This window comes from Melospiza georgiana, chromosome 2 (genome assembly GCF_028018845.1).
Source record: "Melospiza georgiana isolate bMelGeo1 chromosome 2, bMelGeo1.pri, whole genome shotgun sequence".
NCBI classification, from domain to species: Eukaryota; Metazoa; Chordata; class Aves; order Passeriformes; family Passerellidae; genus Melospiza; species Melospiza georgiana.
In genome coordinates, this window is record NC_080431.1 from 52,245,905 (window position 1) to 52,258,870 (window position 12,966).

General features: G+C 39.8%; 1 protein-coding gene across 8 annotated transcripts in view; it reads right to left on the bottom strand.

The window, feature by feature from the left end:
- Positions 1–12,966, bottom strand: part of ENOX1 (ecto-NOX disulfide-thiol exchanger 1) — a 356,767-nt gene that overhangs the window by 129,357 nt on the left and 214,444 nt on the right. For 6 of the 8 annotated variants that reach the window (XM_058045130.1, XM_058045124.1, XM_058045125.1 and 3 more), the window contains 2 exons: positions 5,320–5,454; positions 4,324–4,461 (listed from right to left, as the gene is read on the bottom strand). In XM_058045130.1, coding sequence (XP_057901113.1) covers positions 4,324–4,461; positions 5,320–5,329 — 148 coding nt within the window. In that variant the 5' untranslated portion in view covers positions 5,330–5,454. Of the gene's footprint in view, positions 1–3,862; positions 4,009–4,323; positions 4,462–5,319; positions 5,455–12,966 lie in introns of those variants that run through there. The other 2 variants (XM_058045129.1, XM_058045131.1) reach the window with 2 other exon arrangements.

Genomic DNA, 12,966 nt, shown 5'->3' on the forward strand with positions numbered 1-12,966 from the left:
AGCAAAATAAAACATTCTCAGTTGGCTTAGGTCACTGAGTATTTCTTCTAGTCCTAAAATCTAAAAAACCAGCAGACTTGAATGCACTTGAAAGATGTGCTTGAATCAGAGTCGCTGAGTGCAAAAAGAGGATTTAGCTCTCAAAAACATGAACTACAAACTAACCTTCCCCTCTCACCTGACCATTTTTCTCAGTCTCAAAGCATAGAAAACAGCAATTTTAAGGCCTGGATAATTCAAAAGCAGTTTAACAGATTTCCTTCAACTTTACCAGATCTTTTTTTCCTCTGGGCTAAAAGCAACCATGAGAAAATTCAGCCTAAAAGGCACGTATTTTTAAGAAAGTATAACCTGCTGAAAGGGGAAATTTAGACTGAAAATGCTTTTCACCCATAACTATTCCACATTAATCTTTAACACTTTAACTAATGTTTTATTAAACTACGATTTATTGTATGAATTATGTATATATAATTTATAAATGCATATAGCAGTGTATATGCAATGCAGCAGCCAAATACATGGAAAAAGTAAGCTTTCTGAATAAGTGTAAGCAAAATATATATTGACACACAAGAGATATTATTTAACTATTAACAGGAACCCATCTTTATAAATGAAAGGTTCTGACATTTGCCCAGATCAAAAATCCAACTTTACAGCACTGGGAGATAAGGAATTAAACAGAGGGCAGATATCACCTAAACTGGTATTAAAAGGTTAGCAGTGCTTAGAATTGATTAGTTACCAAGATCAGAGAGCTGTTCATTCCAGGCTGAGAGAAGAGTATTGGCCAGATGTTGCAGAAGCTTTAGTTATCATTTTAGCAAACTCTTGAGCTAGACAAGAGTTTCACAGATTGCAAACTGGGGAGCATAACTGTTACAAGGCATGCATCCCAGCGGGTTACACAGCAGTGAAGCTAAGAACTGCTTGGGAGAAAAAAAAGTCTTGAGAAACTTCTGAAAAGACTTAGTAGCTCATATGGACTCTACACATATGAGAACAAAAATGCCCTGCACAGCAATCAGGAACTGGTCAGTTTGGGGAAGGAAAGTCCATGAATGCATAAGTCCTTTGAGCACTGACAGACCAGAGGCCTAAGACGAGTCAGGATACAGGTGAATACCATACACCACATTTCAGACTATGGCAGGTTATGTTCTCTCCAACATTAATCTAAACTACTCACTGCTTTTGTAGCTATCAACAAGGCTAGGAAGAAAACAGAAAAAAAAAAAAAAAAACACAAAAAAAAAAAAAAAAAAAAAAAAAAAAACAACAAAAAAAACCACAACCCAAAACAAAACAAAAAAAACCCCATAAAATTTTAAACATGGACAAACAGCACTGGGACATGGTTGTGTCATTTTCATCACAGAGAAATGTAGCAGACAACAGTAGCAAAAGCAGTATGTGACTGCTGACAAAGCTGACTTCATTACTATGCTTATTAGCAAAAAAAGGAAAAAGCTGGAAATAGCTAGGGAGTAGTTAGATATTTGGTTGAATATAATGATGCAAATCCTCACTGAACACAGATACAGTAAATATATTAGAGCAAATAAATCTATAAGTAATTCCATGGCAAACTGAAGTTTTGCTATTATGGATCTGCCACAAAGAAAATGTGTCAAAAACTTATGAATCTTAAGGAAATACAATGAGGCATCAAAGCACCTATTTACCTTGAAAATACAAAGGAGTCTAAAACAAAGAAAAACAAAAGGATAGGAAAGGAAAGAAAAGAAGTTATTCAACACCTGTAGAGAAATCAGGCAGCACTTGCGTAATTAATATTTATTACTTATGGCACCTTTCGTACATTGAAAATGCTGAACAAACATGAACTGACTTGTACAACATCTTTACAATACGTGATACACATAATTATGGAAATTACAGCAGGGGGCTGTCAATGGTATAAGATGCTGGATATCCTCCCTTGTGGGGAGAAGCACTGCATCTGAGACGAGGCTGCCATGTAGCGATTGCACAGCACATCTGAGGACAAAAATTTACACCGAAACTGAACAGACAGAATAGAGCAAGACAAAAAGGCAGGGCAAACTTCCACAGCATATGCAACTAAGATGATTATAAATGAAAGCCGCAGAAGCTGATTTTGACATGTGACTGTTTTCAGGTTGGAGGTAATCATGTTCAAGTTGAGCACAACATCTGCAGGCAAATCCCCACTGGAGAACAGAAAAAAGTTGTATTAAATATCATTGAATATTTGGAGTTGGAAGAGACTCACAATGATCATGTCCAGCTCCTAACTCCACATGGTACAAATTAAAGCAAGTGCCCAAGAGTGTTGTTGAAACACTTCTTGAACAACAGGCCATGACCACATCCTTGAGTAGCCTGTTCCAGTGCTTGACCACCCTCACAGAGAAGAACTTCTTCCTAATAACAAATCTGAACATCCCCTGATGCAGCTTTATGTCATTCCCTCACATCCTATCACCGGGCACCAGAGAGAAGAGATCAGCATCACCCTGTGCACTCACCTTCATTAGGCTGTTGTAGACAGAAACTCCTCAGCCTCTTTTTCTCTAAGCTGAGCAAACCTAGTATCCACAGCTGCTCCTCACAAGCCTTGCCCTCTAGTCCCTTTCATCATGTTTGTCGCCTTCCCTTGAGCACACTCATCACTCTCATACTTTCATATTTACCACACACAGCTTTCATGGTGAGGCTGCACCAAAGCTGAGAAAAGTGGGATAAATGCTTCTTTTGAGTGGTTGGCTACATTAGGCCTAATGCAAACCAGGTTGACCCTTTTGGCCACCAGGACACATTATTCACTGATTCTGAGTTTCCTATCAACAAAACCCAGCAGATTCTTTCTGCAGGGCTGCATTCCAGCCTCTTCTCTCCCAGTCCACTCATTCATCCAGGATTACATAGTACCAGGTGCAGAATGTGGCACTTGTCCTGATTAAACATCACACAGTTGGTGATTGGCCAGCCCTGTAATCTACCCAGACTCTCTCTTAGGCCAATCTACCCACTAGAGAATCAAGAGCTTCTCTTTTATTTCATATCATCAGTAAACTTAGTGTGGACTCAGCTTCTGCATCCAGATCATTGACAGAAACATTGAAGAGAATTGGATCCCAAGGAGTGGATGGCTTTGCTTGTTTCTTTTAATCAGGAGCATGGGGTTAAAGCTAGAGATCACCAATGAGTTCACAGCCTCCACCAGCTCAGCTCTCTGCTTGAGACTGATTAGCTATAAATCAGCTTTCTTGCAGCTTAGTGTACCAGCCTGTAAAACAGGTAACTCGGAGCCAGACCGTCAGCTGTGAACTGGCACAGCTCCACTCACTTCCCAGTGTCAGGAGGGGGCATATTTGGCCAAAATTAATCATCAGACATCCCTGGTGAGGCAAGCAGAGTGATTTACATCATGACCTGGCTCACTGCATCCATGTCTACATGGAAAGGCGCAGACGTGACAAGATGCTGCTCTGATACAGATATTACACAGCTCTTCTTAAGCTGAAGTGGCAGTGCAGCTTCCAGAGGGAGCCTGTCATATGCCTAGCATGTGGCTGGTGTCTACAGGGCACCCACCCATATATAAATAATTCTTCTCTACATCACAGGAGCAAAGAAGTTTTAATGTTTCCGACTAATTGGGCCTCTTCTGTTGACAACAAAGTCTGCTACGTCCAGTTTTATCTGTAAAATATTGCTGGTTTCAAGATAAAGTTTTTGTGGGTGCTACAATAAGTGATCCCTTGGAACACTCTCGCAAACTATGATTGGGAAGTAAATGGCAAAGTCTAACACGAACAGTCTCTTGACATTCAATTTTATGGAACCAGTCAGAAAGTAAATAAGCACACACCTGACAGGAAAGCTTCACTTCACTAATATCAACTGAGCATATGAACTGGACAGGCTTCATGATTTTCTGCCCAATTAACACAACTCCACAGTCTCCAGTCAAGAGTTCTCAGCCCAGGGTATTCCTTGGCAGAACCTCAAGACATCCTGCTTGAACAGAGAAACAAAAACAAATGTTCCTCTTACATGACTTGCCTCCTAGTCTTGACCCAGCATAAAGATTGATGGTTTAGAAGTTTGATTTCCCCTGAGAGTTTTAGTTTTTCACAAGGTTAAAATATAATATGGATTACATACCTACTACAAGAAGAGACTAATACACAGTATGCAATATTAATCATAGGTGATGTTTTCAGAACATAAAAATATAATATCCTCAGAAAACATTCCATATATTTTTCAAAGGACAGGAAGAATTCATGACTGGTGCAAGTGATACTTTTAAAAAAAGAAAAATCTTACCTGTCACAAGCTGCTGTCCTGCTAGTCCTACTGGAACCATTCCCAAATTATTCATAGCTGTAGCCCAAGCTGTGGGATCAGTGACTGACATGTTAAGCTGCGTGGTATCTATAGCTATACTTCCCAAACCATCAGCTGCTGCAAGAAAGTAAACATGCTGTAAGTACAAAAGCCAATGCACCACAATTTTTAACCAAATCTTTCAGTGAGAATGAGGTATCACAAACACTCTTTGTTTGTTTTGTTTCTTAATTATGATTCACCTCTAGATCATTGATAACAGTTCTTGGTATTGTATAATAAAGTATAAAGACATTGGAAACATTCAACAGATGTAAATGGTACAAGGGAAAGAGAAAAATATTTCACCATGAGGATAGTCAAGAAGTAGAACAGGCTGTGCAGTCACCATCCCTGGCACCTTTCAAGACTCAACTTCATAAAGCCCTGAACAGCTGGTCTGACCCTATCTCTGGCTTTGCTTTAAACAAGAGTCTGGTTCAGAGACCTTCTGAGGCCTCTTCCAACCTCAATAAATTGCCCTGCAACACTCTGATAGAACTTAATGATACATAAACATTTGTGGAACTTGCCTGAAACCTGTGAGAACCAAACACACCCCAAGGAAAGAACTGCTTTCCATAAGGTGCAATGTTTTATTATGTAAAAGATTTAAGAATGCATTATTCCCAAACAAAAAAGAGATCAAACAAATTCCATTCATAATAGCAAATACCAAGCTTGGTTTTTGGTTCTAAAGCCAAAAGAGAAATATCATTAGTATGGTCAAAATAGACTGAGTCCACCTATGGATCTTCCTTTGATGGGTGGGGTAGTTAAGGGATGGCACCTTAACTGAAAACTGAATATACCTGATACTGAAACACCAGACACAAGATGTGATCACACATTTTTGCTTCTCCCCTCCCCAGTGACACCTGAAACCAGGTCTTCCCAGTTATTTTCTTACGGCCTTTGCAGACCTGAGATATTTACCGGCAGCCATTGCTTTTCCCTGGATCCTTTTTCTTCTCTTTGACTTCTTCAGTTAGGAATAATTAGCTACTGTATTAGCAGCATCTTGAGATGGGACATCACCAAGCACAGGGCCCTCACACAGCTCATTAGGCTCTGAAAGAGAAAAGATGGAAATAACTCCAAGTGCCGGAGTCAGAGCACAAGAACAGACCAGCCCTTTTGGGAGGCACTCGAAGCTCCTGCCCACTCCCTCCGGATCACCAGCACCAGCCTCGGTGCACACATTGCACAGCCTCCACAGAGGCATCCCGGCAAACACTCCTCCTCGCCTGCTCAACAAACAGTACCATGTATGAACCTGTCAGGCCACTGAAAAGCCCTTCACAAATTAGGTCTTATCAGTAGCTACACAGCCTCCTCGGCATGAAGGCATCGGCTGAAAGAACATATTAAGGGATGAAAATGAATTTTTTTTTTTAAACTGTTAGCAATTAACTCGTGTTGCAAGTTTCAAGGAAATAGTTGGCTGTTCTGAGATGGAAAGAGGAAAGAAAATACTATGCAATGACTTACAGAATGGAGCCTGCAGAGATGTGGCAAAGAAAACCTAACAAAGCTGAGGAAGATGCCTGCTCCTTAACTAACACTGCACCCTTGGCTCACAGAGGTTACTTAACTCAAAGCAAAAGTGCAGTATCTGTTTCTAGCTAAAACACATTGCTCTCATCAGGTATCTGCCAGGCCATGAATTTTACACAAGGGCAACCTCTTGCTGCTGGTGTCATTGCTTGGGAGGCTCACCATGTTAGCGCATCGCTCATCGGGAAGGAGGCTGAACAGGTGACAGGTGTGGGCAAAGTCTGTGAGCTCCCAGCACTTCCAGCAGGGACAGAAAACACTGGGCTGAGGATGATCACATACAGAACTCCAGGTTACTCTTTGTACAGCAGGTACATGGGACTGTGGGTTAAGGAGGACCACGTTCATTTTTTTGGCTGTCCAGTTGCCTAAGAGGTCTGCTCCAGGGTGTTGGGTACCAGGTACAAGTGTTTGGGGCACTTATTAGCACTGTGCAGGTGAATCTTGGTGACTTATTCAGCCCTAGAATAGCTGTGCTGACTTTAAGAAACTACTTGAAAGACCATGATTAGGAGGTTTCCAACATGCAGACCCTAAGGACTTGTCTTTTGAAAAGATACAATTAACATAATTACACTATATTTTAGCTTAGTACCTCCCACACTTTTCTTTTTTTCATTTCATGTGCATAAAGTACAAGCAAGATAGTTTTAGGTATTAGTTCCATGACACTGTACAAATCATTTCATAGGAACATGACAAAATCAATGGCTGTAAAAGGGAAGAGTCAGGCTCAGACAATGGTCTACATTTTTTGTATGTTGTAATTTACAAATAACCAGTATACTATGCTAAAAAGCATGTTGTTCAAATCTACAGTGTGTCTACTTAAAAGTCAATATTTATCAACACTTAATATTTGAATTTGCAATTCCAATTCTTATTTGATCTCCACTATTCATTATACATAACATAAAATATTTTTATCGTAAAATTAGCTTTTAAATAACATCTATAAACAGCAAACAAACACCGAATGGAAGTCCTCTGCAGGGAATGTGACTAACATAAGGCAAGGCAGCCAAGATTTATGTCAAGTTTTTAAAAAGTGGGTGTCTCCTGTTCAGCTCTTTAAGCTTGTACTTAGCCCTTTCCACTGAGGCTATAAACTTCTGACCACAAACATCTGTTTTGAGGTTAAAGCTGGCTGAATTATTCCCTGTCAATAAGTTATTTCTTATTCAGTACAGCCCTCCTTGCTCTTTATGAATCACTGCCCAATCAATCCCAATTCACAAGTATATGCTGAATAGCCCAGATGAGAGTGGTTCACCTCTTCCCCTGACCAGCAGCCTTGTTGCCTTGATGAAGAAAGGAGCACTTAAAAGCCAATGGTGATGAAATGCCCCTTCACACCTTGCAGTGCGCTACTTGCTTGTCCCCATAAAGCATCACCACGGCTAATGGGGAGGAAGGAGGTACTGCCCCACGGTTTTGGGACAAAGGCATCTCAGATAGGCATGGATTGCTGGGAAAAGAGGAAGAAAATGGATGTTGGATTCCCTCTGCCACCCCCCTCGCCCATGTTCTACTGTTTGATGAGTGTGTACCGGGCAACAACTCCGCTGCTGAATGCTACACACTCTTCTGTGTAGCCAAGCCCACATGCCAGTTGCCCCAGTTCTGCAAGAAATGCAGGATCAGACCTCAGTCTACTGGGAATGACTTTTTGGTGTTTTCCTTCTGACATGTTCACATATTTCAAATTTTGGTATACTTTCATGAATTATCTACAAGTATTTGTTAAAGTCCTTGCAGAGGAAGAAGAATATAACACCGTGAATATGAATGAAAGCATATTCAGCAGGCTGAATTGGTGAAACTCATGGTGTACTGTACCACCATGTCTGCCCAATGTGCCAAGGAAGTCTTTGCTCAAAACACCCTCTCGTAGCCCACCCTGGCTCTGGGCAGCTTTGCCTTCTCTCTGACCACCAGGTCTACTGCTTCATCAAATGTACCTGGATACAGTGCAGGGTGAACCAGGGGAAAAGCCATAAAAGAGAACGTGAGGAGCCTAAAGTGGAACTAGTTCTATCTAACCAAGAACTGCTGCAGGCTATTTTGTCAGTGGAAGAGAGCTGAATAACAAGCATAAACGAACCTATGAACGCTGAATAATTTGCAGTAAGCTGTAGGCAGAACTAATGCTCCATCCTGAAGGACACAGACTGTAGAAACTAGCTCTTTTAAAAAGAAAAATACTAATTGCGAACATCCCTTCTAGTGACAACTCAGTGGTTACATTAAGATAGAGCAACATAATACGGCTAAAATAGTCCCACAGGCATTACATACCTGATTTAGACTCAAACATTAGCTTTTGTTTAAAAACTTCTGAAAATTTGTATAGAGAAGGTTTCATTAATGCTTAAAATAAAATCAGCTTTGGGAAAATTTCAGCATTTCTTTGTGCAGCTCTGACATTGCACTACTACACCCTTCATGACACTGGAAATAAAAGCAAGGAAAATAAACAAATCCACTGTCTAAGTCATGTAAAAAAGCAAGATCCTGAGTTTGATGAGAAATACATCTACTAGCAAAGATTTTTGCTTTCTTAATAATAAATTGAATCACTGTTACTGGTTAAAGAGGCAAGAAAGTGTAAGCTTAAGCAGGGATCTTGTGTAACCTGAGCAGACATTAACCAACACCATTTCACTGACATCACACCTTTAGCGATTTACATTCACCAATACTCCTCCGGGCATTAATGACCTGAAGATATATGTAAAAGAAATCTGCTTTTATAAACATTTGTGCATGGGGGTAGCTCTACTCCAGGGGAGTAACTTCAGAAGCAAATAAAGCCATAATCCTGATTTACAGGAAAAAATGTATAAAATATTCTGGGCCATGCTATTCCTTGATGTTTGGAAGAGGCAGGGACATTAATAAAAACTTCCTGATTTGAGAACTTCTGATAAACAAAATTTTGATGCCAAAATTTTTGTAAAGCAATTTCACATTATACTTTTTTGGTGGTGTCTCTTTTTGCAGACATGATGCAAGTACCAGTCCTTGGACGGTGAATTGCAAGAGACATTTAGACTTCCCTCAGACAGGTTGTCAGGAAGATAAAGCACCCCCAAGTCCATACCAATGAGCACTTCTCAGTCATAGCAGTCATAGCAGATTGTACTTAGTGCACATATTTTATACCAGGCAATTAAATGCAGTTACCCAAATGAATACAGAAGTCGGTTATATATTGTGCATCAATTATCACAGGCAATGAATGCCATGAGACAAAGAAATTAACACAACATAAAACTAATTCAATAACAGCAGATTGTGAAGTTAAAATCCTACCCTTTAGATATCCATAACACCACAATGAGTTACAGCACAGAGTGAAGCTGATTAAATGCACCGCTGTAACGAGGCTCTGTGGAGTGCCTGGGTCAGCAGCCAGCCCTGGGATGCAAGGAGGAGGTTCTGTGCCCAGCTCTGACACTGACCTGCTGAGTGACCTTCAGTCATTTCAGCTCTTTGTCTAATTTTTGTGACCACTAAATCCTTCAAGGAAAAAACTGATGGCATCAACCTTTTGAAACCTGGGAGTACAAGTCACAAAGTCATTAAACGCTATTGGTGCTGGTTCTTGAGGAAACACAGATGGAAAGGAGCAATGTGGAATCTTGTGAACTGTCATGTGAAGGCGAGTTTTTCCAGTTCTTAAAAGAAAGGCAATTTCAAAGTGTTTGTTACTATTCACTGTGATTCATAGGACAGTGGTCATTAGGTTGGTCACACTCCACCTGACCTGCCAAAGTACAGGTCATTTATCAGGCTACCTCCAGCTGTCTTCTAAAATATATCAAGCGTTTTGTACTGATTCTTCCCAGTGTTTTGTTTCTCCAGCTGCATACAGGACTCCCAGTAAAGAAGGGAAAATAGAAAGAAAAGCTAGACAGGGATATGCTGTAAGTCACTGTTCATTTCTTTCAGGCCATCTTAGGATGATGAAGAAAGATGGGACTAGCAACAATGAAAATGATATTTTTGCACCATAGCCATCCTCCTGGCTACATGAAAAAAGCATCTCCAATGTGATTCTAAGATGGCTTTTAAAAATATTTTTGATATTATTGCATATGCAGTGTTATAAGAAGAGGCATTATTTTGCATGGTTAATGGTATGTTAACATCTAGAAAATGTCACCTAAATTCAGAAATTCAAAATGAATTGAAGGGAAACACATTTCTTGCAACAGGCTGCAAAAACGCATTTACTACAGCAAGTAAAAAATTACATCAGGTACCAAAACTTTTCTAGAGCAAAATCTTTTTTCTGGGAAGGGATCCTAATTTATACATCCACTGTATGCTTAATCCCCCAGCAGCTCTACTGCAAAGACCAACTGGTTTCCAGCATCTTTAGAGTCACCCTGTTACATGGAATTTTCTGCCACATCTCTCTTTTACAGGAGGCCTTTGAAAGCAAAGATTAATTCTGCAGGAACCAGCACTTTCCTTAAGAAAACAGCTTCATTAGGCACAAGCTAGGGAAGATAAGCTCCCTTAGAGCCTAAATAAGAGCTCTGGTTTTTTGTTCACTCACAGAATCTTTCCAATTTTTTTGTCTCATGAATGATTTAAAACACCTTTGTTCATTCTGTATTATGCCACTAAAACCTACATTGTCATCTTATAAACTCATAAAATAAGTGCTGGTGCATTAAGACCTTTCACTTTTAACTGTGTAAACCGAATATGGAGGTTTTCCCATGATTGCAAGGGATCCTTTCCACTGATTTTCACTAAAAAACAGTTAATGAGTAAATCATGTTCATAGTGATAGGACTAAGACAACTTAGAGAAAAATCAAAATATATTTACGGTTTTCCTCTATATTTAACAAAGGCAATTTTACAAAACATATTTTCTGGAAGAACTGCTCATTTGAGATGCTGCATTACTTAAATCCACTGTCCCAGCACGTCCTGAAGATAACACATGGTACACACAAAGGCCAGACTTCCCTTGGAAAGCAGAACTCTGCAAGATTTCAACAGAGAAAGAAAAATAAAACAGAGGTCTCCAAGACAAACAGGTATTCTCTGGTGATGCTCCTTGAAAGGTCACTCAGTAATATTTCATGGTAAATCCCAGACTTCACTGGCATCTCAGAGCAAAGCCTTAACAGGTTACAAATGTGCTTTTTGTTTTGCATGTATTTTAGCAGCTGCAGTCTGATTATGCTGAAGTCTATAAATAACAGAATCTGGAGGCACATTAAGCAAAGCATTACAGAAGTCCAGCTTACTTACTGAAAAAGCATATGCAGTTCCAAAATCATCTGGAACAGGGAAAAAAAAGCCATATTGCTGGCTAGCAATGCAGCACAGCCTTGATAAAAACAGGTCTGATTATTCCTTGAACACAAAACACTGTTGTGAATTGATGATTGCATCTCTGTTTTTCACCCTGCCAAGATGGCTTGCAATTGTGACTCACTTGCTTCCCATTTAAAAGAACAGTGACTTACTGACTAAATTAGGACAATCCTTTCTTTAAATGCTGCATTTTAACTCCTTTTTCATTTAACAACAACAAAATATTCTGAAATGTTTTAATTATTTACAGCAGTATTTTAATAGCAAGCCTTTTATCACACTACTTGCTACTAAAGACCAGTGATTATTTTAGAAGCATGACATCCCACACCACTGCATGTCAGACAAAAGGGGGAGCATTCGAAGATTTTGAACAAAGACACTTCAGCAACTTCATTGAAAGGCTGAATACTGAAATGAGAGGTGCTGGAATGCCTTCTTGATGCCATAAAGTACCTGGGGGAGTCATATAGGCTATACATGCTATTTCTTATGCTTTTGGGCTTGAGAGAATACCTATATAAATGGACCACACCTATCAAATATCTTTCACTAACTGTACCCCACACAATGTTCTTGCTTCATGTTTACTAAACCTACATCAAGCTGAAATACAAAGGGTTGTTTGGTTGAGTGTTTTTAAAGAAAAACTAAGACAAAAGGGAGAAAAAAGAGACCAAAGCAAGCCAGGACACACTTCCAGAAGAAGTATTTTAGTTTCCTGGCTAACCTAAAGTGAAATCATTCCCATGTCACCTCCTGAAAAAATGAACAGCTTGACAGGTAAGCCCTGTCTGTGGCAGAGCCCCAGGGACTGTATCATACACACGATCAGAGGCAGGGGTGCCTTGCTATTGAATTTCCAAATGAACACAGACTGCTGCCTCCTAGTCCCAGAAGACCAGGATACAGCTGTGTTTCACATGGTAACATTATGTATGGAAAGTCTATTTTAAGTAACTTTTTAGAAGTTTCTGAAATGCATTCATTATAATTTTTCTTCTCCTTCAAATTTTGTATAATTGAACTCCTGGAGTTAAGGCAGCCTGTCTTTTCAGGCAGACATTCATCAGGGGAAAAAACCCCAAACCTGTCAGTCAAACTTATCATATTTTCAAAATGCACTTTTATCATTGGGTCAAATTATGGCAAGAGGTGACATCTAAGTGTCCTTGGTTAAGTGCAAGGATGATCTGCAGAGCACTTTTTGCAGAATATTAAAGCCACCTAAAGTCATATTGATCAAAACTTTATGCAATACCATCAAGTATTCTCTCAGTGATGGCTGTTCAGCGAAAATCTGGAAAAGAGATTTAGGCTTGTTGTGTTTGTTTTAATTCGAGGTTTCTGGTGATAAATTTTGCTTCAGAGAAAAACCCACTATCTCTTCTATCAGCTTACATCTGTCCTCACTCTGAAAGCTGCCATCCCCTTTTAACACATCACACTCAGGATCTTTTCTCCAGCTACAAGCTCTAAATTGCCAGTGTGCTCCCTAGGCTCATTTATCTTGCAATTTTTCCATCCCTCTTAGTATACCTCCTGTTCTCCATTTACCTCATAACACTTTTTCTGGCTTTTCTTTGCATTATTTTGTTTCCATCCATCGACTCCACACTCCCCCTACAACACAGGCATATCTCTTGCCTTAATCTGCCATGGGCCATTCTCTCACCCAAATATC